The sequence below is a fragment of the Procambarus clarkii genome, chromosome 21 (assembly GCF_040958095.1).
Source record: "Procambarus clarkii isolate CNS0578487 chromosome 21, FALCON_Pclarkii_2.0, whole genome shotgun sequence".
NCBI classification, from domain to species: domain Eukaryota; kingdom Metazoa; phylum Arthropoda; class Malacostraca; order Decapoda; family Cambaridae; genus Procambarus; species Procambarus clarkii.
The window spans coordinates 7,626,417-7,651,685 of record NC_091170.1 but is presented as its reverse complement, the minus strand read 5'-3'; the positions used below and the strand labels follow the sequence as shown (position 1 = coordinate 7,651,685).

The 25,269-nt window shown below is 42.5% G+C and overlaps 1 protein-coding gene across 1 annotated transcript in view; it reads right to left on the bottom strand.

The window, feature by feature from the left end:
* Window positions 1-11,972: 11,972 nt before the first annotated feature.
* The window catches only part of LOC138367007 (uncharacterized), a 119,526-nt gene continuing 106,229 nt past the window's right edge, over window positions 11,973-25,269 (bottom strand). Inside the window, exon 4 of the mRNA XM_069328409.1 lies at window positions 11,973-12,157. Within this exon, the coding sequence (XP_069184510.1) occupies window positions 11,973-12,157 (185 nt within the window). The remainder of the gene's footprint in view (window positions 12,158-25,269) is intronic.

Genomic DNA, 25,269 nt, shown 5'->3' with positions numbered 1-25,269 from the left:
GGGAACAAGTTTGTGGGAACAAGTTTGTGGGAACAAGTTTGTGGGAACAAGTTTGTGGGAACAAGTTTGTGGGAACAAGTCTGTGGGAACAAGTTTGTGGGAACAAGTTTGTGGGAACAAGTTTGTGGGAACAAGTTTGTGGGAACAAGTTTGTGGGAACAAGTTTGCGGGAACAAGTTTGTGGGAACAAGTTTGTGGGAACAAGTTTGTGGGAACAAGTTTGTGGGAACATGTTTGTGGGAACAAGTTTGTGGGAACAAGTTTGTGGGAACAAGTTTGTGGGAACAAGTTTGTGGGAACAAGTTTGTGGGAACAAGTTTGTGGGAACAAGTTTGTGGGAACAAGTTTGTGGGAACAAGTTTGTGGGAACAAGTTTGTGGGAACAAGTTTGTGGGAACAAGTCTGTGGGAACAAGTTTGTGGGAACAAGTTTGTGGGAACAAGTCTGTGGGAACAAGTTTGTGGGAACAAGTTTGTGGGAACAAGTTTGTGGGAACAAGTTTGTGGGAACAAGTTTGTGGGAACAAGTTTGTGGGAACAAGTTTGTGGGAACAAGTTTGTGGGAACAAGTTTGTGAGAACAAGTTTGTGGGAACAAGTTTGTGGGAACAAGTTTGTGGGAACAAGTTTGTGGGAACAAGTAACCTTGAATTATTTACATATTTTAAGGATAAATAAGTTCTTGAACTTCACAATTGACGCTCTGTGTTTTCTAATGTAATAACTCCCATCATAATGTAATAACTCCCATCATAATGTAATAACTCCCATCATAATGTAATAACTCCCATCATAATGTAATAACTCCCATCATAATGTAATAACTCCCATCATAATGTAATAACTCCCATCATAATGTAATAACTCCCATCATAATGTAATAACTCCCATCATAATGTAATAACTCCCATCATAATGTAATAACTCCCATCATAATGTAATAACTCCCATCATAATGTAATAACTCCCATCATAATGTAATAACTCCCATCATAATGTAATAACTCCCATCATAATGTAATAACTCCCTTCATAATGTAATAACTCCCATCATAATGTAATAACTCCCATCATAATGTAATAACTCCCATCATAATGTAATAACTCCCATCATAATGTAATAACTCCCATCATAATGTAATAACTCCCATCATAAATGTCTCAAATCAATACGTAATTTTTTGAACTGTGTATCGAGGTGGCGTCTATATACATTTTCTCGTCTAGTTCATTCCGTTTTTCCATGGATCTTATTTCAGCCCGTCCTCCTAAGGACCCCAACATCAAGACAACGGTCAATTTAAAGTTCCCTTATCCTAACCTACCAGATTACCCAAAACAAAAAACTTTACAGTACGTCACTTTCGCGAGCCGCTTCCGTTTTCTAGTACGACACTTTTTGCCCTTAAGTAACGCATACGAGCGAAAAGCGACGTTCTTTGTAATAGCAAAGAAAGGTAATGTCAATAGCACTCTGGGCACTCTAAAATCATGCGAGTGATTTCATCACTCTGGCGAAATTAATCAGAATCATCATAGGTGGCTTATTCTGGATGAATAGTTACATTCATCTGTATGTTGCTTATGTCTCTTGTTTAAACCCATTCAATCCCTATGGTTCAATAATTACTCATTAGCATAAATGTCTCCTCTATCTCTCTTTTTTTTTGCTATGGGGTTTTTATTGTGAAGTTCCTTCACCCCCGGCTTCGTGCTCCATCTCACTCAGTTGTGAGTTCAGTCTTGCATGATGTTTGCATCTTTTCATGTTTCCATATACGTAGGCATCCTGAGGTATAGAGGCTCTATGCCGGGCGCTGCATAATTTGGGGCAGCTCTCATGTACATGGTATTCTGTATCATAAATGTCTACTTATCAAGTCTTCTGGAAGATGTTGTTACGCCTAGTGTTCCTACCTCTAGTTGGTTTAATTTCATTGTTTGATGAAGTATTGGTCTTCTATCCTAATGTCCCTATGTTTATCGCTAGTTATATATTATGTATTAATTTTTCGTGATAAATTTTAGAGCTAAAAATGGAAGTCGTCTAGGTCGTCCTAAGGCGTTTTGCATCCATTATTTTACTCGGTTCATTTAAATAATTATTATTGTTTTGCAAACAATGGCATGTAGGATGTTATCCCTGCTATCTTAAGTCATTAATATTTTTTCAGAAAAACAACAAAAAATAGTTTATCGGATATATTCCCTGAGAGACTAAGCTTGCTTTCCTATGTGTTCGTTATTATTTAATGGTGGAAACGCGCGCGCGCGCTCGTGTGTGTGTGTGTATGTGTGTGTGTGTGTGTGTGTGTGTGTGTGTGTGTGTGTGTGTGTGTGTGTGTTTACTAGTTGTGTTTTTACGGGGGTTGAGCTTTGCTCTTTCGGCCCGCCTCTCAACTGTCTAACTACTAACTACTTTTTTTTTTTTTTTTTTTTTTTTTTTCTCCACACCACACACACACACCCCAGGAAGCAGCCCGTGACAGCTGACTAACTCCCAGGTACCTATTTACTGCTAGGTAACAGGGGCATTCAGGGTGAAAGAAACTTTGCCCATTTGTTTCTGCCTCGTGCGGGAATCGAACCCGCGCCACAGAATTACGAATCCTGCGCGCTATCCACCAGGCTACGAGGCCCCCCCCCACACACACACACACACACACACACACACACACAAGTCAGTCAATTGGTGTACAGTGTTATTGCTTTTTAATAGTTAGTCTTGGATATAAGGTAACAAACTGAAACGAATATCAAGGGAAATGGGAGGCTCATGTGGGAACTAGTTTCTGACACAAAAGTGTGAAAAACACTCCGCTCTACCTACACGGAGACAACTCTCCCCCCCCCCTCTCTAACCCCCACCCCCTCCCAACAGAGCAGAGACTGTAAACACACTGCCTCCCGACCATATGCATTTAACAGTCCCTCTATAATCCCCCCTAACACCCTCGCCATCCCCACACACCCTCGCTATCCCCACACACCCTCGCCATCCCCTCCCTCTCTCCCCCCTCCTCCCCCCCCCCTTCAATACACACTCAGACACACCTACCTCCCTCCCCCCCTCTCTCTGTCTCCCCCCTCCCCTCTCTCTCTCTCTTCCTCTCTCTCTCTCTCTCTCTCTCTCTCTCTCTCTCTCTCTCTCTCTCTCTCTCTCTCTCTCTCTCTCTCTCTCTCTCTCTCTCTCTCTCTCTCTCTCTCTCTCCCTCTCTCCCTCTCTCTCTCTCTCTCTCTCTCTCTCTCTCTCTCTCTCTCTCTCTCTCTCTCTCTCTCTCTCTCTCTCTCTCTCTCTCTCTCTCTCTCTCTCTCTCTCTCTCTCTCTCTCTCGGGCAAAACATGGAAGGGACACGAACTCGGGCTTACGCACGCAGGATGTCAATCGCGGCTGGAACAAATTCAGAGGAAGGGGTGGAACAGGAAGCCTGGATGAAGGGAGTATTCCAGCAAATGTGGGATGAATTCAGTGAAGGCATGAGGGTAATGAGGGAGACAGTTGCCAACCTGCAGGTTGAACTAAGGGCAGCAAAGGAGGAGATAAGAAGCCTGAAGGAGACTTCTCTACAATACCAGACACAAACCGTGCCTCAGGGAGACAGGAATGCTACTGTGGAGGGGACCTCCACACCTCAGCTCTCATTTGCTGAAATACTTAAAACGAGCCCTGAAGCTAGGTCTGCAGTTAAGGAAGTTGCCATGGAAGTGGCTTCCTCTCAGGAAGCGGCTAGATATACTAGCCGGCTGATAGAGTGAAATAGAGCAGTTGTTGTAGCAGGCATTAAAGAGCAAACAGGGACCAGACCAAAGAAGCGGAGAGACAAGGACAAAAACATGATTAAAGAGATCCTTAAAGAGGTAAGGATGGAGGGAGCTGAACAAAATGTTGAAAAGGTTTTCAGGCTTGGAAAGTACAACAAGGACAGAGACCGAATGATAAAGGTGGTTTTCATGAGCGAAATCGCGAAAGAGGAACTATTAGAAAGGAAGTGCTGTCTAGTAGGTGTTGAGAAGTTCAAAAGAGTATTCTTGCAGAGGGATATGACAAGGGAAGAGAGAATGCAGGCAGCAGACGCAAGGAAGGAGCGCAGGGAGAGAGAAAGGAATCAGGGAGCCACACCCATGATCCCTACAATCCCAGAGGGGAATGGGGAACCCTCGTCAAACAGTGCATTAGCCACAGGGAGTGCGGCACCACCCCCTCATTCCACCCAACAGACACCCTACCTGCCCCAACCCCTGTCAGCCCCCCACTAAGTACCCACCTAAGGCATCCTACCCCCACCCACCCCTCTCCTCCCACTCACACCCCTCCTCCCACTCCCCCCTCCCCTCAGGACCTCCCTTCTCCCCCATCCCCCAAGCCCTCCCTTCTCCCACATGCCCTTCCGTCCCTCCCACCCACAAGCCCTCCATTCTCCCCCACCCCCCTAAGCTCCCCACTCTCCCTCACCCCACCTAAGCCTTCCCCTCTTCACCACTACCCAAAACCCTCCCCTCTTCCTCAACCACCTCAGCCTTCCCTTTCCCCCCACGCCCCCCAAGCCCTCCCCACTTTATTGCCCCCCCCAAACACCCCTTTCTCCCCCATCCCCCCATACCTCTCTCACCCACCCCCCCAACCCTCCCCCTCTCACCCACCCCCCAACCCTCCCCCCTTCACCCACTGCCCCTACCCTCCCCCTCAGCTCCTCACCCACTCCCCCTACCCTCCCCCTCCCCCCTACCCCACCAAGCCCTTCCTCCTCCACCAGTCTCCCCATACCAGATCCTCCCAGCTCCCGCTCACCCCAGACCCCACAGGTCCCCCCCAGAGGAGAAGCAGAAGAGAGTTAGTTTCAGGGCAATGTACTCGAACATAGATGGGATCACAAGCAAGGCAAGTGAACTAAGGGAAAGAGCACAAGAAGTGAACCCAGATGTAATTGGACTCACTGAAACAAAACTCTCTGGAATCATAACGAATGCCGTGTTTCCCCAGGAGTACACAATAATAAGGAAAGGGAGGGAAGGTAGGGGAGGAGGAGGAGTGGCCCTACTCATGAGAAAGGAATGGAATTTTAAGGAGATGGCTCTCCCAGGCTGTGAGGGTTTCAGAGACTACATAGCTGGCACCATGACAATGGGAGGACCAAGGATAGTAGTAGCAGTAATATATAATCCTCCACCAAATGACAGAAGACCCAGTCAAGAGTACGAAAGCAACAACATGGCAGTTAACACTATAATTGAGAGGGCAGCCTCTTCTACCTGTAGAAATAGATCCCACCTGCTCATCATGGGCGACTTCAATCACGGCAGGATTGATTGGGAGAACAAGGAACCGCATGGAGGCGAGGATACGTGGAGAGCCAAACTACTGTAGGTGGCGACTAGAAACTTCTTTACCCAGCATGTCAGTGAACCCACAAGGATGAGAGGAAATGGCGAACCAGCAAGACTCGACCTGGTTTTCACTCTTAACGACTCTGACATAAGAGAAATCAGTTTTGAGGACCCAGTAGGAATGAGCGACCACAGTGTATTGGTGTTTGAGTACCTGATTGAAGAAGGGTTATTGAACTCGAGGAGGGATACCGAAAGCAAAAGGTTAGCATACCGAAAGGGAAACTATGAGGAGATAAGAAAATGCCTAGCAGATATAGCATGAGAAACAGAGCTCAGGGAAAAGACGGCCCAAGATATGATGGAATACATCACGCAAAAATGCAAGGACGCAGCAAACAAGTTTGTCCCAGTCCAAAAGGAAAACAGTGAAATGAAGATGAGAAACCCATGGTTTAATCAGAGATGTAGTTGGGGCCCTCGTAGCCTGGTGGATAGCGCGCAGGATTCGTAATTCTGTGGCGCGGGTTTGATTCCCGCACGAGGCAGAAGCAAATGGGCAAAGTTTCTTTCACCCTGAATGCCCCTGTTACCTAGCAGTAAATAGGTACCTGGGAGTTAGTCAGCTGTCACGGGCTGCTTCCTGGGGGTGGAGGCCTGGTCGAGGACCGGGCCGCGGGGACACTAAAGCCCCGAAATCATCTCAAGATAACCTCAAGATAACCTCAAGTAGGCTAGCTAAGCAGCAAAGTAAAAGGGCATGGAGAAACTATAGGAATAACAGGACACTGGAGAGCAGAGAAAGATACCAGAATGCCAGGAATGAATATGTTAGGATGAGAAGAGAGGCAGAAAGACAATACGAAAATGACATCGCAAGCAAGGCAAAGACTCAGCATAAATTGCTGCATAGCCACATCAGGAGAAAAACAACAGTAAAGGAACAGGTTATGAAATTAAGGATAGGGGCAGAAGGATTCACTACAAACGTCAAGGAAGTGTGTCACGAACTGAATAAGAAATTCCAAGAGGTCTTCACCTTAGAGCAAGGAGAAATCCCAGAGATAAGAGAGGGAATAGCTAACCAGGAACCACTGGAAGAGTTTGAGATTAACAGCGGGGAAGTAAGGAAGTGTTTACTAGAATTGGATGTGACAAAGGCTATAGGCCCAGATGGAATCTCCCCTTGGATACTAAAGGAAGGAGCAGAAGATCTGTGCCTCCCGCTCTCCATGGTGTATAACAAATCACTGGCAACAGGGGAACTGCCAGAAATTTGGAAAGCAGCTAACGTAGTCCCGATATACAAGAAAGGGGATAGACAGGAGGCACTGAATTACAGACCAGTGTCCCTAACCTGCATACCATGCAAGATGATGGAGAAGATTGTGCGAATAAAGCTAGTGGAGCACCTGGAGCGAAAGAACTTTGTAACACAGCATCAACATGGATTCAGGGATGGCAGGTCCTGCCTCACAGGGTTACTTGAATTCTACGACCAGGCAACAAAAATAAGGCAAGAAAGAGAAGGGTGGGCAGACTGCATATTTTTGGATTGTCAGAAAGCCTTTGACACAGTGCCACACAAGAGGCTAGCGAAAAAACTGGAGATGCAGGCTGGAGTGAAAGGGAAGGTACTCCGTTGGATACAGGAGTACCTAAGTAACAGGAGACAACGAGTCAGTGTGAGGGGTGAGGTCTCAGATTGGCGAGACGTTACGAGTGGAGTACCGCAGGGGTCAGTCCTTGGACCTATACTGTTTCTGATATATGTAAATGATCTTCCAGAGCGTATAGAATCGTTTCTCTCAATGTTTGCCGATGATGCAAAAATTATGAGGAGGATTGAAACTGAGGACGATAGTAGGAGGCTACAAGATGACCTAGACAGACTGAGTGAATGGTCCAACAAATGGCTGTTGAAGTTCAACCCGAGTAAATGCAAAGTAATGAAACTAGGTGGTGGAAATAGGAGGCCAAACACAGGATACAGAATAGGAGATGAAGTACTTAATGAAACGAACAGAGAGAAAGATCTAGGAGTTGATATCACACCAAACCTGTCTCCTGAAGCCCACATAAAAAGAATAACGTCTGCGGCATATGCGAGGCTGGCTAACATCAGAACAGCGTTCAGGAACCTGTGTAAGGAATCATTCAGAATCTTGTACACCACATATGTAAGACCAATCCTGGAGTATGCGGCCCCAGCATGGAGCCCGTACCTTGTCAAGCACAAGACGAAGCTGGAAAAAGTCCAAAGGTATGCCACTAGACTAGTCCCAGAACTAAGAGGCATGAGTTACGAGGAAAGGATGCGGGAAATGCACCTTACGACACTGGAAGACAGAAGAGTAAGGGGAGACACGATCACAACCTACAAAATCCTCAGAGGAATCGACCGGGTAAACAAGGATAAACTATTCAACACTGGTGGGTCGCGAACAAGGGGACACAGGTGGAAACTGAGTACCCACATGAGCCACAGAGACGTTAGAAGGAACTTTTTCAGTGTCAGAGCAGTTAACGGATGGAATGCATTAGGCAGTGATGTGGTGGAGGCTGACTCCATACACAGTTTTAAATGTAGATATGATAGAGCCCAGTAGGTTCAGGAATCTGTACACCAGTTGATTGACAGTTGAGAGGCGGGACCAAAGAGCCAAAGCTCAACCCCCGCAAGCACAAATATGTGAGTACATACACACACACACAGGAAGCAACCCGTAACAGCTGTCTAACTCTCAGGTACCAATTTACTGCTAGGTATCAGGGTAAAAGAAACTCTGCCCATTGTTTCTCGCCGTCGCCGGGAATCGAACCCCGGACCACAGGATTACGTGTCCAGCGTGCTGGTCACTCAGCCACAGGCACCCATAAGTGTGTGTGTGTGTGTGTGTGTGTGTGTGAGTGTGTGTGTGTGTGTGTGTATTTTTACTATTTGTATATATTGTTTGAGCTTGCAGAATCGAGCTATTAGCTCTTGGACCCCACATTTCTAACCAATTTATTTTTCCTCCATTATGGCTACTACATATTTTTCTTTCTAACACACACAAACATCCCCAGGAAGCAGTCTGTAGCAGCTGTCTAACTCCCAGGTACCTATTTACTGCTAGGTAACAGGTGCATCAGGGCGAAGGAATCTCTGCCCAGTTGATTTCCGCAGGCCACGGTGATCAAACCCCTGTACCTAGATCCATGAGCCTAGAGCACTGTCCACTCAGCCTCCACCCCCCTTGTGTGAGTGTGTGTGTGGAGGGGGGGGGGAGTTTGTATTTAAGTGAGATGCCTTACCCAGTAAGAAAACTACGTGACTAAAGCAACCAATGAAAACTTGAGTTATATAGGTTTTGACAAGACAGCACGACATTGTTGGCATGCTGATATTACTCTGACATCCAGGGAATCCACACTAGTACAGGACCGTCCGTGCAGACTCACTCTGGTCCAGAAATTGGTATGAAATCGACAACATAATGGGTCTTCACGTGTGATAGGCATTAGTCTCGGGGGACTGGAAGCAGCCACTCACCCGGCAGGAAAGGAAATTGAGACCTACGTAAATACTGGTATTATTAATACTATACTATTTATATATATATAGACCAAAAGAGTTTGCTAACATAAGAAACAAGGGATTGCTGGAGTGTTTCGTGTGCAGGTTAAACATGCATATGAATGAGTTCGGGTGGATAGGAGACACCTCGTATAGGCTATTCTTTAGTTTCCTTAATTTATATTCATTATGTCATGTTAATATCGAACGAAAGATTCACTAGCTAACGAGACGCCAAGATGGCACCCAGATGGTCATTCCAGATGGTCAGCTGTGCATACTGGCTAAAGTAGTGGCGTCTAGTGTTGGAGAGACAGGCTATAGGACACCATGATCGTCCATCAAGACGGGGTTATCTGGAGAAAGACAGCATGCCTGACTGTCCGGACTCTCACAAGTTGACGGAGGCCAAGTGGGAGATGAGCAAGGCCACTGTAGGAGCCAGAGGGAGTGACTGGGTATCCCTCATGGGGGCAGCTGTGTCACTGGGTGGCAGATTCCTCGTTCTAGGGAGCAAAGGAAGTCTGTACTCTGTGTTATCGAGGTCCTCCGCCCGTAATCTCCACCAGCCATATACTGGCTATTCCCAGGAGGCAGCCCACAGCAATTGGCAAAGAGCTCCCACTGCTCTCTCTCTCTCTCTCTCTCTCTGCTCTATTTCCAGCGGTCCTAATTCTCTCTTTGCTGTAAATTCCACTATTCTAACTCTCTCTCTGCTGTAAATACCATGGTCTAACTCTGCTCTAACTCCACTCTTCTTCCTCTCTCTGCTCTACCTCTTTCTCTCTGCTCCAATTCTCTCTGCTCTAAGAGATAATCTTGCGCAAACTACCTCAGCCCTAACTGGTAGTGTTGATATCGTCTACATTGTAAGTACGCTTTTAAGACAGATATACGTTGCTGTATGTAGCTCTATATAGCAACAATATGTACCTCTATAAGCTACATATAGTTGCTCCGATTCCACCTACTTGGGCTGAACGGTAGAGCGACGGCCTCGCTTCATGCAGGTCGGCGTTCAATTCCCCGATCGTCCACAAATGGTTAGAGCATCATTCCTTTCCCTCCTCCTCCCCCCCCCCGTCCCATCCCAAATTCTTATACTGACCCTTTCGAGGATGCTCCTCTCTTCACAAAGTGTGCCGATATGTTTTGCTCACACGCTCATTAAAGTATTAATTTATTGGGTTAAATTAAACAGCAAGCAGTGCTGATTATGCCAGAGGCTTATTTTTGCAATATGAAAGAAATGTTATTATGATTTTGCGAGGGAGATTAAATAGGGAGAAAACTATATATTGATATAATGTATGAACTACTTAGCTCATGTAACGATTTTGGATATAATCTGTGACTACAAATCCACTTCTTGGATTTCTTCCCTGAAAACCATATGGGTGTTGTCAGCGACGAACACAGTGATACACGTATCCATATGGGTGTTGTCAGCGACGAACACAGTGATACACGTATCCATATGGGTGTTGTCAGCGACGAACACAGTGATACACGTATCATGTGATACATTATTTAACAATTAGATTATTTATTATTATTATTAAATTATCATAGTTATCATTAATAAATTACTATTGTATTTTATTATATTATTATTTTTAGATTGTTTTGACATGTTATTGTTGTATTGTATTACGCGATTATTATTTTGATATTTGATTAATATTTGTATAATAAGTTTTACTAATCAAATTTTGTTTTTTACCGTTAACGTAATATCTTCAGTACTTAACAAACTTTTCTTGAAAGACGTAAAACCCCAAAGGGATCCCCCACTTATCAGTCTGTATACGCAGAGAGTATATTTTAGTCCTAGACAATGTTCAGGAGTAAAGTACACTTACTGGGTAGCCAATAAGCTGCTGTTATTGCCTTAATAACACTCATGATTTAATCAGGAGTTTTAAGCCTAAAATCAAACCAAAACCAAACAACTCGTAAGATACTGTTTGTCTTGGCACACTGCAAAAGATTGTTGCAGAAACGTCACTTCCATCAATGCGCAATATGTTATCTAATCTCGTTCCAGAGGTATTACAACGCTCCGATACCAGCCGATCAGAGCAGGAGGTGGGGGGTGTTGGGGTAGAAGAGAGGAGGATGGAAGCAGATCAATCAGAGGCAGACAAACCATGTCCTGCCTGGCTGCCACTCCATTACCGCTGACAGCAAAATCGTGACGAGTTTAATCCATCAGAATGGTTGAGCTACATCATCACTCGCAAGGGCCTGCCTAGCGAGCCAGAGGAATCCATGTTGGAATGAAATAATTTCGGTCGTATTAGCATGATAGCTGAATCGGGCTCTTCTCAGCCCATTCGACTTTCAAAACTGTTCTTACCAACATATCCTGCGAGTTAAACCACTGCTCCATGACTTCACTTGCTGTGCGGGAAGGGGGGGGGGGGGAACGTGTCATCCTGGTATGATGATATTTCAATAAGCATGATAGGCAAGTCATTTCCGACTCAATGTGAAATATACTCGAATCAGGTTCAATCCCAGAGCAGAGGCATGTGAATGATATTCCGATGTAGGGATTATGAAATCTTATTCTGGTCCTATCCCATAGACTACAAAAGTGTATTCTGGTCCTATCCCATAGACTACAAAAGTGTATTCTGGTCCTATCCCATAGACTACAAGAGTGTATTCTGGTCCTATCCCATAGACTACTAGAGTGTATTCTGGTCCTATCCCATAGACTACAAGAGTGTATTCTGGTCCTATCCCATAGACTACATGAGACAACCAAATACTATCCCAAAGACTACAAGACTTTAGCCAGGTCTTATTGCACGTGCAAGATGGTTAATGTAAGTACTCTTCCATACGTATTGCAAGATAACTCTGGTTATATCCCACGTAAAAAGATTTATATATATCAGACAAGTTATATATCATTGTTAACAGCTAAGCCAGGTCCCATTACTCGCGGTTGAGAGTCAGCCACCTTCAGCTCATCTCAAGTTCACACCTCAAGCTCACGTCTTCAGCTCAAACCTTAATGCCCATCAAAGCAGAACATTATATCTTTACTTAAGCTGATAATCCCTCTGAGAACCTTTTGTCTTAAACACCTGTTTCTTTTCTCTTCTTCGAGTTGAGAGCCATTTCTCTCATGTTGAGAGCTATTTCCTTCATGTTGAAAGCTATTTCTCTCATGTTGAGAGCAATTTCTCTCACGTTAAGAGCTATTTCCCTCATGTTGAGAGCCATTTCTCTCATGTTGAGAGGTATTTCTCTCATTTTCAGAGCTAGTGAACACCGAGCGGTATATAATCCCTGGTTACATGCAGTTTAAGGCACAATAATACTTGAAAAAAGTACAATCAAGGTTGGAACCAGACAGACTAGAGATCCTAATCCTCCAAACCTCGTTCATGGTGTGTTTTTCTCTCTCTCTCGTTTCCTTCCATTGACTTGAAGACTCGAGAGACTTGTGTTTTTCACCACTAATACTCCGACAAAAGGTGGAGGCTTAAGACGCTCAAGCAGATGCTCAAAGAGTCGGAGACATCCATCCACATCTCCGCGGCTCGCATCAGAGAATTCAAGGACCGTGGCTGGGAGATTATATTAGGGTATTGACTGTGTGTTCTTATTTACAGGCATGCTGGTTAGGAACCTGTCAGGGGCTCACCGTAGTCCGTGCTACATGGACACTTCGTTCTGAGTAGCTAAATAAAAAACAACAACAATAAGGAACCTGATGGTGGATGGGGTATTTGTCTGGCCACATGGCGGAAAAACTTGATGGAATTGAGGTGGAGACGAAGGGAAGGTTTTTTGATCTACGTTTGATTGAAGGAGGGATGGAGGGGGAGGTTGAATTAAGAGAGTGAGATAGAAGATATAAGGTAATTAATTGAGTGAATGAGTAGGGATAGCGTGAGGGAGTAGATTTAGCTTGTACTATGGAACTGGGTACGAATTCGAAGTGAGGAAGAGTAGGAATGAGGAAAGTATGAGAAGGAATATGTATGGGAAAATGTGAGAAAGCTGGGAGAAGCTGAAACTAGATATAGGGTAAAAACTAACGCAGCTTCACAGGAAAAATAGGTAACACTAGAGCGCAATTTATATAAATCAAAATTTATATGCTCGTTTGTTCAAAATCGATAATCTCCGAAAGTTCTTCACCGATTGCTTTGAAATATTCATACAACGTTCCATTCGCATCCGAGCAGGTTTTTATATACATACTATATAGATGTCACGTCTGTGACGGTAAAAATAAACATGCTTTTTCGGAATAACTGTGTTTTTCATGTGAGCGAAATCTTCGAAACCTCTTTACCGATTGTTTTAAAATTTTGACACAACGTTGCATTCGAATAGTTGCGTCTTTATATATATATATATATATATATATATATATATATATATATATATATATATATATATATATATATATATATATATATATATATATATATATATATATATATATATATATATATATATGTCGTACCTAGTAGCCAGAACTCACTTCTCAGCCTACTATGCAAGGCCCGATTTGCCTAATAAGCCAAGTTTTCATGAATTAATTGTTTTTCGACTACCTAACCTACCTAACCTAACCTAACCTAACATTTTCGGCTACCTAACCTAACCTAACCTATAAAGATAGGTTAGGTTAGGTTAGGTAGGGTTGGTTAGGTTCGGTCATATATCTACGTTAATTTTAACTCCAATAAAAAAAATTGACCTCATACATAATGAAATCGGCAGCTTTATCATTTCATAAGAAAACAATTAGAGAAAATATATTAATTCAGGAAAACTTGGCTTATTAGGCAAATCGGGCCTTGCATAGTAGGCTGAGAAGTGAGTTCTGGCTACTAGGTACGACATATATATATATACTACTTTTTCCTTTTTTTTTCTACTTTTTCCACTAGAGGGTGGTCCCAGCCGGACTGTTTGTGTTGTTTTGTTGGCTCTATAATGGTTGCTGGGGCTGCAAGAACATCCCACTGATTTGAACATTCAGTGAAAGCAGGATAGTGTATTCCTGCTGAATCTCTCAGGGTTGCAGGTAAAATATCTCTGACGAGGTCGTGCGATGCATGAGAGGAGGAAAGGAAGGCTGGTAGAGCAATTTGGGAGGCTGTGCGGACACCAAGGCCGCCGAGTCTTACAGGAAGGGTTGCTTGCTCCCACTGAGAGTCGTCCAATAGCAGGTTCAGGACTTTCACCAGCATGGACCTCAGAAGGGTGTCATACACATTTAACTTAGGGCTGCTGTAGGATGGAGAACATCTCAGAAAGTAGATCAACTTAGGGAGAGACAGGCATCTTGTAAGGAGAAAGAGAGCATCATGTGCATCAATCTTGTCAATCCTGTCCTGCATTCTCTTTAGGTCAGTGATTTTTGCAGCCAGGACCTCCTCGATTGCTCGTGGGCCAATGGGGGCACCCAGGAGAGTGCAGTCCGGTGGCTCGACAACGAGAATGTCTGGAAGAGCATTTTGTATTTGCCCAGTGATGTCTGGGTTGCGGGAGATTATTTCACATTTGGATGCATTGAGAATGAGGCCTAAGGCTGCTCCCTGCTCCTGGATTTTCCTTATATCCCCCAAAATGGTTTCCGGAGTTCCAGCTAGAGTGCCATCATCCAAGTACCAGATGTTTAGCTCGCTTGTCAGACTATCAGTGACCTCTTTGATAGCTAGGCAGAAAAGGAGGGGGGCTAAGGGGTCACCTTGTTGGACACCTTCACAGGAGTTTATTTCATGCTCCCCAAAAAGAAGCTTAGAGTCCCCACTGTAGCACGATCGGATGAATGGGTAAAGGGGACGGAAATGGTTGTGTACAGCCCTGAGGACAGCGTCTCGTCTGACTTGATTGAAGGCATTTTTGAAGTCAAGCTTTACTAGTGCCTTCTGGTCCGGGAGATCAACAATGTAAGCCCGCGCTGCATGTGCTGCAGCTTCACAACCTAGGGGAATCCCAAACCCGAGCTGATGAGGTTTCAGCAAGGTGGCTGCTTCCTGGCTGATAGATCTCACTGCAGCCTTAGCTACAAGGCGTCGGAGGGTGTTGCCAACGGCAATGGGCCTGATACCCCTATCCTTCTTCTTTAGAGCACAGAGTGCTGCTCCATAGAAGACAGGCCTGATGTCCTCAGGGATGCCGCCAGCCAAACACATGTTGGAGAATCTGGTAAGTTCCACTAGAAGGTCCTTTGCAGCATCTCCAAGCACCGGGTTCAGCATTTGTTTGATGTGCTGGGGTCTTAGGTCTGTAAAGCCCCCTGCTGAACCTGTTGGGAAAGACATGGCTGCTTTGTGCACCTCAGATTCTCGAACAGTCAAGGGTTTTATGCCAGCATTGTTTTCCTTGGGATCCCTGCTGCTGTCGGGGGCTCTGGGTGGGTGTTTGTCTTGAAGAGCCTCTGCTGTCGTGGCGTTCCTGGGGGCAATAGTGTCATCGCTGGTCATGATTCTGATGGCACCTGTGGTATTGCCCTCTTCTATTTTCCTGGTGATCTGTGCTCTCATTTTGTGGTTCTCAGATGAGTTATTGTTGGTCGTCCTGCGGCTGGTGTTCTTGGCACGAGGGGGAGGCGGACCAGGTTGTCTGCTCTGGGGAATTCATTAAGAGCTCTGATTACAGAGGTTGCTAATGATTTGTCTCTCCTGGGCGGTAATGCTAGGCATGCATTCCCAAATAGAAGGAGATTGTGCCATGCTCCAATGGTTCTAGGAGCATTGTTGACCTTTGTCAGCAGACTGGTGAGTTTGGCTGCTGCTTGATGACGGGCAGCCTTGGGGATGTGGGGCAAGGTCCTGGTGGACGTCGCTTTGATTGCTTCAAGCAGATTATCTGCTGAAATGAAGTTGAGGGAGGTATTGTTCCTCGCTCCTGCAGCAGGTTGTCCATCGTCACTGCCCCGGGGCAGGCGCCTAGACCCTAGACAACCACCTGAATTGAGAGAATGATAGCGGACAGTTCCATTTGAATTGAGACGATACCGTCTGTCACACACTTGACAGTTTCCTCTTGGGTGGCCATCTTCTTGGCTGGAAAGAGGCTGTGTGTCAGGTGCGACATGTGCCATATATATATATATATATATATATATATATATATATATATATATATATATATATATATATATATATATATATATATATATATAAATATATATATATATATATATATATATAAATATATATATATATATATATATATATATATATATATATATATATATTTATATTTATATATATATATATACATATATATATATACATATATATATATATATATATATATATATATATATATATATATATATATATATATATATATATATATATATTTATTTATATTTGCGAACAAGCCTGAATGGTCCCCAGGACAATATGCAACTGAAAACTCACACCCCAGAAGTGACTCGAACCCATACTCCCAGAAGCAACGCAACTGGTATGTACAAGACGCCTTAATCCACTTGACCATCACGACCGGACAAAATGAGGTGATAGCCGAGGATATTTGAATATTTATATTTATATATAAATACATATATATACATATATATATATACATATATATATATATACATATATATATATATATATATATATATATATATATATATATATATATATATATATATATTTATATATATATATATATATATATATATATATATATATATATATATATATATATATATATATATATATGTCGTACCTAGTAGCCAGAACTCACTTCTCAGCCTACTATTCAAGGCCCGATTTGCCTAATAAGCCAAGTTTTCCTGAATTAATATATTTACTATAATTTTTTTCTTATGAAATGATAAAGCTACCCTTTTCACTATGTATGAGGTCAATTTTTTTTTATTGGAGTTAAAATTAAAGTAGATATATGACCGAACCTAACCAACCCTACCTAACCTAACCTAACCTATATATATACGTAAGGTTAGGTTAGGTAGACAAAAAAAGCTAGGTTAGGTTAGGTTAGGTAGGTTAGGCAGACGAAGAAACATTAATTCATGAAAACTTGGCTTATTAGGCAAATCGGGCCTTGCATAGTAGGCTGAGAAGTGAGTTCTGGCTACTAGGTACGACATATATATATATATATATATATATATATATATATATATATATATATATATATATATATATATATATATATATATATATATATATATATATATATATATATATATATACTATACACATGCCTCACCTGTGACTGGAAAAAAAAAAAGTTTTTTTTTTTGCAAAACAGCGCCATCTGTTGGACGTAAGAGCAACACACACTGTAATCTCCGAAAGTTCTTCACTAATTGCTTTGAAATTTTGACACAACCTTGCATTCGAATAGGTGCGTCTTTTTATATAAATACTATATAGATGCAACCCATGTGACAGGTAAAAACATGCGATTTTGAAAACCAGCGCCATCTGTTGCACATAATGGCAACATGCACGCTATAATAAATATGTCACGAATTCCATTTCAATGTTTCCGATTGCATTCATAAATTTTATTTTCATAGATTTTGATTTATTATTTTTTTTTTTTGTGAATTATTTTGTGTGACATTGTTGGAATTGAGCTGTGTTGTTTACGATACCGTTCATGTAGTAAGTATAAGTATAAATGTCACACCTGTGACAGGTAAAACTATGCTTTTCTTGAAAAACAGCGCCATCTGTTGCATGTAGAAGCAACACACATGCTATATTAGATATGTTACAATTCCATTTCAATGTTTCTGATTGCATAGATATTTTGAATTTTCATAGATTTTGATTTATTTTCATTTTGATTTATTTTCATTTTGATTGAATTATTTTGCACGAATTATATTGGAAATGAGCTGTGTTGTTTACCAGACCGTTCATTTCGTGAGCATAGTTTATTTTTATATTTTTTTCATATTTTCATTTAATTTCTTAACTGTTTTTCTTATATTTCAGTGATGGGAACATCAGATCATCTTGATGTTCCCAATTTTCTGATGGGAACATCAGACCATTTGGGAAGGCATCGGACGACGGAGTGGGGAATGGTGGAGATGACGAGGGGACGGAAGTGAGAGATGGTGGGGAGGACGAGGGGACAAGGGAGGGGGTAATGGTGGGTAAGGACAAGGGGACAATGAAGTTTGGGATGGTGGGGATGGGGGAATGGAGAATGGTGGGGAGGACAAAAGACAGGGGAGTGGGACATGGTGGGGATGAAGAGGGGATGGTGGAGTGGGGAATGGTGGAGAGGACGTTGGGACGGTGGAGAGGGGAATGGTTGGGAGACCGAGGAGACGAGTGAGGGGGGAAATAGTGGGGAGGACTGGGGGACAGGGAAGGTTGCTGAGCCACAGCAACGCATGGCCTGGTACTTCTAATTACCATATAATATCACATCTTATCAAACATAAAACTAATTAACAAAGTCCTTGTATTATATACAGACTACATTGTTGATTACATGCAATACCAAAAGATTACTGCCCATCCTTCTCATGTGAAATGATAAGAAACTGACCTCCTTTCCAAGGCCTCCTGACCCCTGACCTCTGAGCCAGTCGTAACCTAATAAAGTTTCATGACAGATTGAGACGTCGCCTTCGTTATTAGCTTTCACACACGTTATTGTATCCTTGAGTAACACAGGAGTCAGTGAAGGTGACCACTGAAGCCTGAAAGTAACACTACTGTAAGGCAATAGAGTACTGTACTGAAAAGTAGAGTACTGTTCTGTAAAGTAGAGTACTGTACTGTAAAGTAGAGTACTGTTCTGTAAAGTAGAGTACTGTTCTGTAAAGTAGAGTACTGTTCTGTAAAGTAGAGTACTGTTCTGTAAAGTAGAGTACTGTTCTGTAAAGTAGAGTACTGTTCTGTAAAGTAGAGTACTGTTCAGTAAAGTAGAGTACTGTTCTGTAAAGTAGAGTACTGTTCTGTAAAGTAGAGTACTGTTCTGTAAAGTAGAGTACTGTTCTGTAAAGTAGAGTACTGTTCTGTAAAGTAGAGTACTGTTCTGTAAAGTAGAGTACTGTTCTGTAAAGTAGAGTACTGTTCTGTAAAGTAGAGTACTGTTCTGTAAAGTAGAGTACTGTTCAGTAAAGTAGAGTACTGTTCTGTAAAGTAGAGTACTGTTCTGTAAAGTAGAGTACTGTTCAGTAAAGTAGAGTACTGTTCTGTAAAGTAGAGTACTGTTCAGTAAAGTAGAGTACTGTTCAGTAAAGTAGAGTACTGTTCTGTAAAGTAGAGTACTGTTCAGTAAAGTAGAGTACTGTTCTGTAAAGTAGAGTACTGTTCAGTAAAGTAGAGTACTGTTCTGTAAAGTAGAGTACTGTTCAGTAAAGTAGAGTACTGTTCTGTAAAGTAGAGTACTGTTCAGTAAAGTAGAGTACTGTTCTGTAAAGTAGAGTACTGTTCAGTAAAGTAGAGTACTGTTCTGTAAAGTAGAGTACTGTAATACAGATGATAATGACTCAGCCGTGAAAATCTGTGGAGTTAGACAACTGAGTCTTTGGGGCACGCATGCGGGCAGGTTATGTGTACTCACCTATTAGTACTTACCTATTTGTAATTGCGATGGGTTGCGCTCTGCCTCTTTGGTCCCGCCTCTCAACTATCAATCAAATGGTGTACAGGGTTCTGAGCCTACTGGGCTCTATCATATTTACACTTGAAAATGTGTATGGAGTCTGCCTCCACCACATCACTTCCTAATGCAACCACTTCCTTCATTTGTCAACCACTATGACACTAAAAAAGTTCTTTCTAATATCTCTGTGGCTCATTTGGGCACTCAGTTTCCACCTGTGTCCCATTGTGCGTGTTTCCCTTGTGTTAAATAGACTGTCTTTATCTACCCTATCAATTCCCTTCAGAATCTTGAATGTGGTGATCATGTCCCAACTAACTCTTCTATCTTCCAGCGAAGTGAGGTTTAATTCCCGTAGTCTCTCCTCGTAGCTCATACCTCTCAGCTCGGGTACTAGCCACAGTGACTTTGTCGTAGTGCTCAAGTAGCTACTGTTTGAACCACTTGAACCACAGTTCAAGAAACTGGATGAAGTTGTGAGACTCCTGAACTATACGTAAGGTGTTTGCGTAGTCCATCTCGATTACGCAGTTCCCGTGACGAAGTGGTAACACACTCGCGTGGCGTTTCACGAGCGCTTTTACCTGGGTTCGTATCCTGGCTGGGTAGGATTTACTGTGCGCGAATCGTTAACTGTAGCATCTGGGAAAATTAGAATTAAGGACTTGCTCGAAACGCTATGCGTGCTAGTGGCTGTACAAGAATGTACGAACTCATGATTATAAATAAATAAATAAATAAATGAATAAAAAAATTTGACATTAATATATATTAATAACTTTGCCTAACCGAACACTTACCAACCCAAACAGTCTACCTAATCAATAGAGGTCAATGCATAGGAATCGACTAAAATACGCTGCTTAAATTTGTCCTAATACGTCACATATTTAAACTGATTGGTCGGTTTCGTAACAAAAACAAAAAAGGCTACGAATTAGAGCAATGAACAGGTTGTAGCAAAGCTCCCATTGGCCAATCTCGAGGACAGTAGTGAGATTTCGCTTTCACAAGCGTGTGTGCGGAAGTAGCCAATTGACTTGAGTCAACTGACTATCGACTAGAGAATGGTCCAGGGCGGACTGAAACGTCGTCGTCTCTTCACCTTCTTGTGTGTGGTCTGGTCAAACTAGCCAATTGAGTTTCCACTATTACTGCCCTCAGAACCAATCAAAATGCGGCCTCTCGCTTCTCACGGACTCTTGAACGCCCCTTTCCCCCACATCATCCTCCTGTAGGAACCAATCACGTTCCAGCCCTACGAATGACATGAACGTTTCGTTAACGGACCTGAGCATTCCGACGGGCAGCACGGAAATTCTCGCATTTAACGAGTGAAACTTTCATTTCGTTCCCTGCAGCGTTTCTGACAACGAATGTACTTATTCCGGAGCAACACAGTGTTGTCATAGCAGCATCCTCCAAACCGGAAACCATGTGCGGTTCTTACAGGCTATGTTACCTTTTAATCAAGTCTGAACGGGGGCTGTCTTTTTCTCATATACGAACCGGTTTACATGCCTTTTTCTCATATATGCACGGGTGTTTATGCCTTTTTCTCACATATGAACGGGTTTCTATACCTTTTTCTCATATATGAACGAGTGGGTATGCCTTTTTCTCATATATGAACGAGTGGGTATGCCTTTTTCTCATATATGAACGAGTGGGTATGCCTTTTTCTCATATATGAACGAGTGGGTATGCCTTTTTCTCATATATGAACGAGTGGGTATGCCTTTTTCTCATATATGAACGAGTGGGTATGCCTTTTTTTCATATATGAACGAGTTTCTATGGTTTTTCTCATATATGAACGGGTTTCTACGCAGTTTTCTCATATATGAACGGGTTTCTACGCAGTTTTCTCATATATGAACGGGTTTCTACGCAGTTTTCTCATATAAGAACGGGTTATGTTACCTTTTCATCAAGTCTGAACGGGTTCCGTATAACTTAGCCACAATGTTACCAACACTGACTAAACAAATAATTCCAAACTTACCAAATGAAAGTATGGAAGTTATTAATTAAGAATCCGACATCGTCAGGAGCTAGATATATGCAGTAATGTTAGAGAAAGATAAGAGATGAGGAACATCTTGAGGTCGACACGTTGAGATGCTGGCGAATGTGTATACAAGCACGGCGGCAAATAGTTACATCAAGAATATTTGTGCCTGAAATTGTATTCACAGCATCCATGCCTTCTTGTCTCTCCCCCGCGAATGCTATAATGTATTCATGGGCTTTTAATGCTTCCCTTTCAGCTTCTGAATTTTAATGGTTCCTTTTACTGTAAGCTTTAATACAATATAAACTTTGAAAGTTTGGATCAGGCTGAGTTTGTTGTATCGATGTTCCACTGTATTACTGTTCCACAGTATCATCTCACATGTTCATAACAGGGCATTCCATGCTAAGTACCGCCGTCCTCGATGATGTAGTGATCAATGGTGGTGCTGGAACAAGTTCAATTTTCTTAATTTTGAGTAGTAGGATTTTATAGATCCAGCTTGGCGTGCCGCAAGTAAGTAGGTTGGGAGATATTATACCCTGAAACAGTCAGTTCCTTCCATGGGTTCACCATAGCCCGTGCTGCTTGGAACTTTTTGTTCCGGGTAGTGAATCTTAAACAACAACAAACGTGAGTTCCAGGGGAAAATATTGCCTGAAACAGTCAGTTCCAGGGGAAAATATTGCCTAAAACAGTCAGTTCCAGGGGATAATATTGCCTAAAACAGTCAGTTCCAGGGGATAATATTGCCTGAAACAGTCAGTTCCAAGGAATAATATTGCCTGAAAGACTCATTTCCATGGGATAAATTAACCTGAAACAGTCGTTGCCAGAGAATTATATAGCCTGAAACAGTGAGTCTGATCGGTATTATCCTAGGGGGGTATTATCCTATTGTAGTATTATCCTAGGGAGGAGATAATAGAGCAGGGTACTGTGGGTGGCCGGAAATAGTAAAGCAGACACTAATGCCAGTGGGATAACATTGTCTGAACCTTTTGTATTCCTGATATGTGAGCCAAAGTATTGACTTTTCGAGCGCAAAATATTGTGCTGGATTATATCCTTTTCAATAATATATCGTGATGCACGGACTGCTTGCAAAATTATATTCGGAATTATTTATAGCTTGGAAATGTATATATGTAGTACAAAATGCTCGAGGTTAATAGAGCCTGAGTAGTAACTGTTCAGGGATAACAGAGTTTGAGTAGTAACTGTTCAGGGATAACAGAGCTTGAGTAGTAACTGTTCAGGGATAACAGAGTTTGAGTAGTAACTGTTCAGGGATAACAGAGTTTGAGTAGTAACTGTTCAGGGATAACAGAGTTTGAGTAGTAACTGTTCAGGGATAACAGAGCTTGAGTAGTAACTGTTCAGGGATAACAGAGTTTGAGTAGTAACTGTTCAGGGATAACAGAGTTTGAGTAGTAACTGTTCAGGGATAACAGAGTTTGAGTAGTAACTGTTCAGGGATAACAGAGCTTGAGTAGTAACTGTTCAGGGATAACAGAGCTTGAGTAGTAACTGTTCAGGGATAACAGAGCTTGAGTAGTAACTGTTCAGGGATAACAGAGCTTGAGTAGTAACTGTTCAGGGATAACAGAGCCTGAGTAGTAACTGTTCAGGGATAACAGAGCTTGAGTAGTAACTGTTCAGGGATAACAGAGCTTGAGTAGTAACTGTTCAGGGATAACAGAGCTTGAGTAGTAACTGTTCAGGGATAACAGAGCCTGAGTAGTAACTGTTCAGGGATAAAAGAGCCAGAAATATTAAATGCTCGGGGATAATAGAGCCAATAGTATTAGATGCTCAGAAATAATAGAGCTAGAAGTATTAGATGCTCAGAAATAATAGAGCAAGAAGTATTAGATGCTCAGGAATAATAGAGCCAGAAGTATTAAATGCTCAGGAATAATAGAGCCAGAAGTATTAAATGCTTACGGAAAAATAGAGCCCAAAGTATTAGATGCTCAGAAAAAATAGAGCCAGAAAGATTAAATGTTCAGGAATAATAGAGCTCGAAGTATTAAATGCTTAGGGAAAAATAGAGCCAGAAGTAATAAATGCTTAGGGAATAATAGAGCCAGAAGTATTAGATACTTAGGGAAAAATAGAGCCAGAAGTATTAAATTCTCAGGAATAATAGAGCCAGAAGTATTAAATGTTTATGGAAAAATAGAGCCAGAAGTATTAAATGCTTAGGGAAAAATAGAGCCAGAAGAATTAAAAGCTTAGGAAAAAAGCATGAAATACTGAATTCGTGGACAAATATCATTACCTAAAGTAATGGAAGTTCAGTAATATAAATGCCTGAAATAATGAACATTGTAAAAAAATCATGTTTATATAACTCGGAATTAATAATGCCTGAAATATTGCACGCGTTCACTTACCTGAAATAATTTATGTGCCAATAACTACGTTTTATGATCTTTGCTTAGGAATTATTCATTTAAATCATTTTGGAAACAAATGAAAATTGTTGTTCAATATAAGTTGCCGTGGTACACAGCTTGCAGTGTTGTTGTGAGTCAGGTGTGTGTAGTGTTGCTGTGAGTCAGGTGTGTGTAGTGTTGCTGTGAGTCAGGTGTGTGTAGTGTTGCTGTGAGTCAGGTGTCTGTAGTGTTGCTGTGAGTCAGGTGTCTGTAGTGTTGCTGTGAGTCAGGTGTCTGTAGTGTTGCTGTGAGTCAGGTGTCTGTAGTGTTGCTGTGAGTCAGGTGTGTGTAGTGTTGCTGTGAGTCAGGTGTCTGTAGTGTTGCTGTGAGTCAGGTGTCTGTAGTGTTGCTGTGAGTCAGGTGTCTGTAGTGTTGCTGTGAGTCAGGTGTCTGTAGTGTTGCTGTGAGTCAGGTGTGTGTAGTGTTGCTGTGAGTCAGGTGTCTGTAGTGTTGCTGTGAGTCAAGTGTTTGTAGTGTTGCTGTGAGTCAGGTGTTTGTAGTGTTGCTGTGAGTCAGGTGTGTGTAGTGTTGCTGTGAGTCAGGTGTGTGTAGTGTTGCTGTGAGTCAGGTGTGTGTAGTGTTGCTGTGAGTCAGGTGTCTGTAGTGTTGCTGTGAGTCAGGTGTGTGTAGTGTTGCTGTGAGTCAGGTGTTTGTAGTGTTGCTGTGAGTCAGGTGTTTGTAGTGTTGCTGTGAGTCAGGTGTTTGTAGTGTTGCTGTGAGTCAGGTGTTTGTAGTGTTGCTGTGAGTCAGGTGTGTGTAGTGTTGCTGTGAGTCAGGTGTGTGTAGTGTTGCTGTGAGTCAGGTGTGTGTAGTGTTGCTGTGAGTCAGGTGTGTGTAGTGTTGCTGTGAGTCAGGTGTGTGTAGTGTTGCTGTGAGTCAGGTGTTTGTAGTGTTGCTGTGAGTCAGGTGTGTGTAGTGTTGCTGTGAGTCAGGTGTGTGTAGTGTTGCTGTGAGTCAGGTGTGTGTAGTGTTGCTGTGAGTCAGGTGTGTGTAGTGTTGCTGTGAGTCAGGTGTCTGTAGTGTTGCTGTGAGTCAGGTGTTTGTAGTGTTGCTGTGAGTCAGGTGTCTGTAGTGTTGCTGTGAGTCAGGTGTCTGTAGTGTTGCTGTGAGTCAGGTGTGTGTAGTGTTGCTGTGAGTCAGGTGTTTGTAGTGTTGCTGTGAGTCAGGTGTTTGTAGTGTTGCTGTGAGTCAGGTGTCTGTAGTGTTGCTGTGAGTCAGGTGTGTGTAGTGTTGCTGTGAGTCAGGTGTGTGTAGTGTTGCTGTGAGTCAGGTGTGTGTAGTGTTGCTGTGAGTCAGGTGTGTGTAGTGTTGCTGTGAGTCAGGTGTGTGTAGT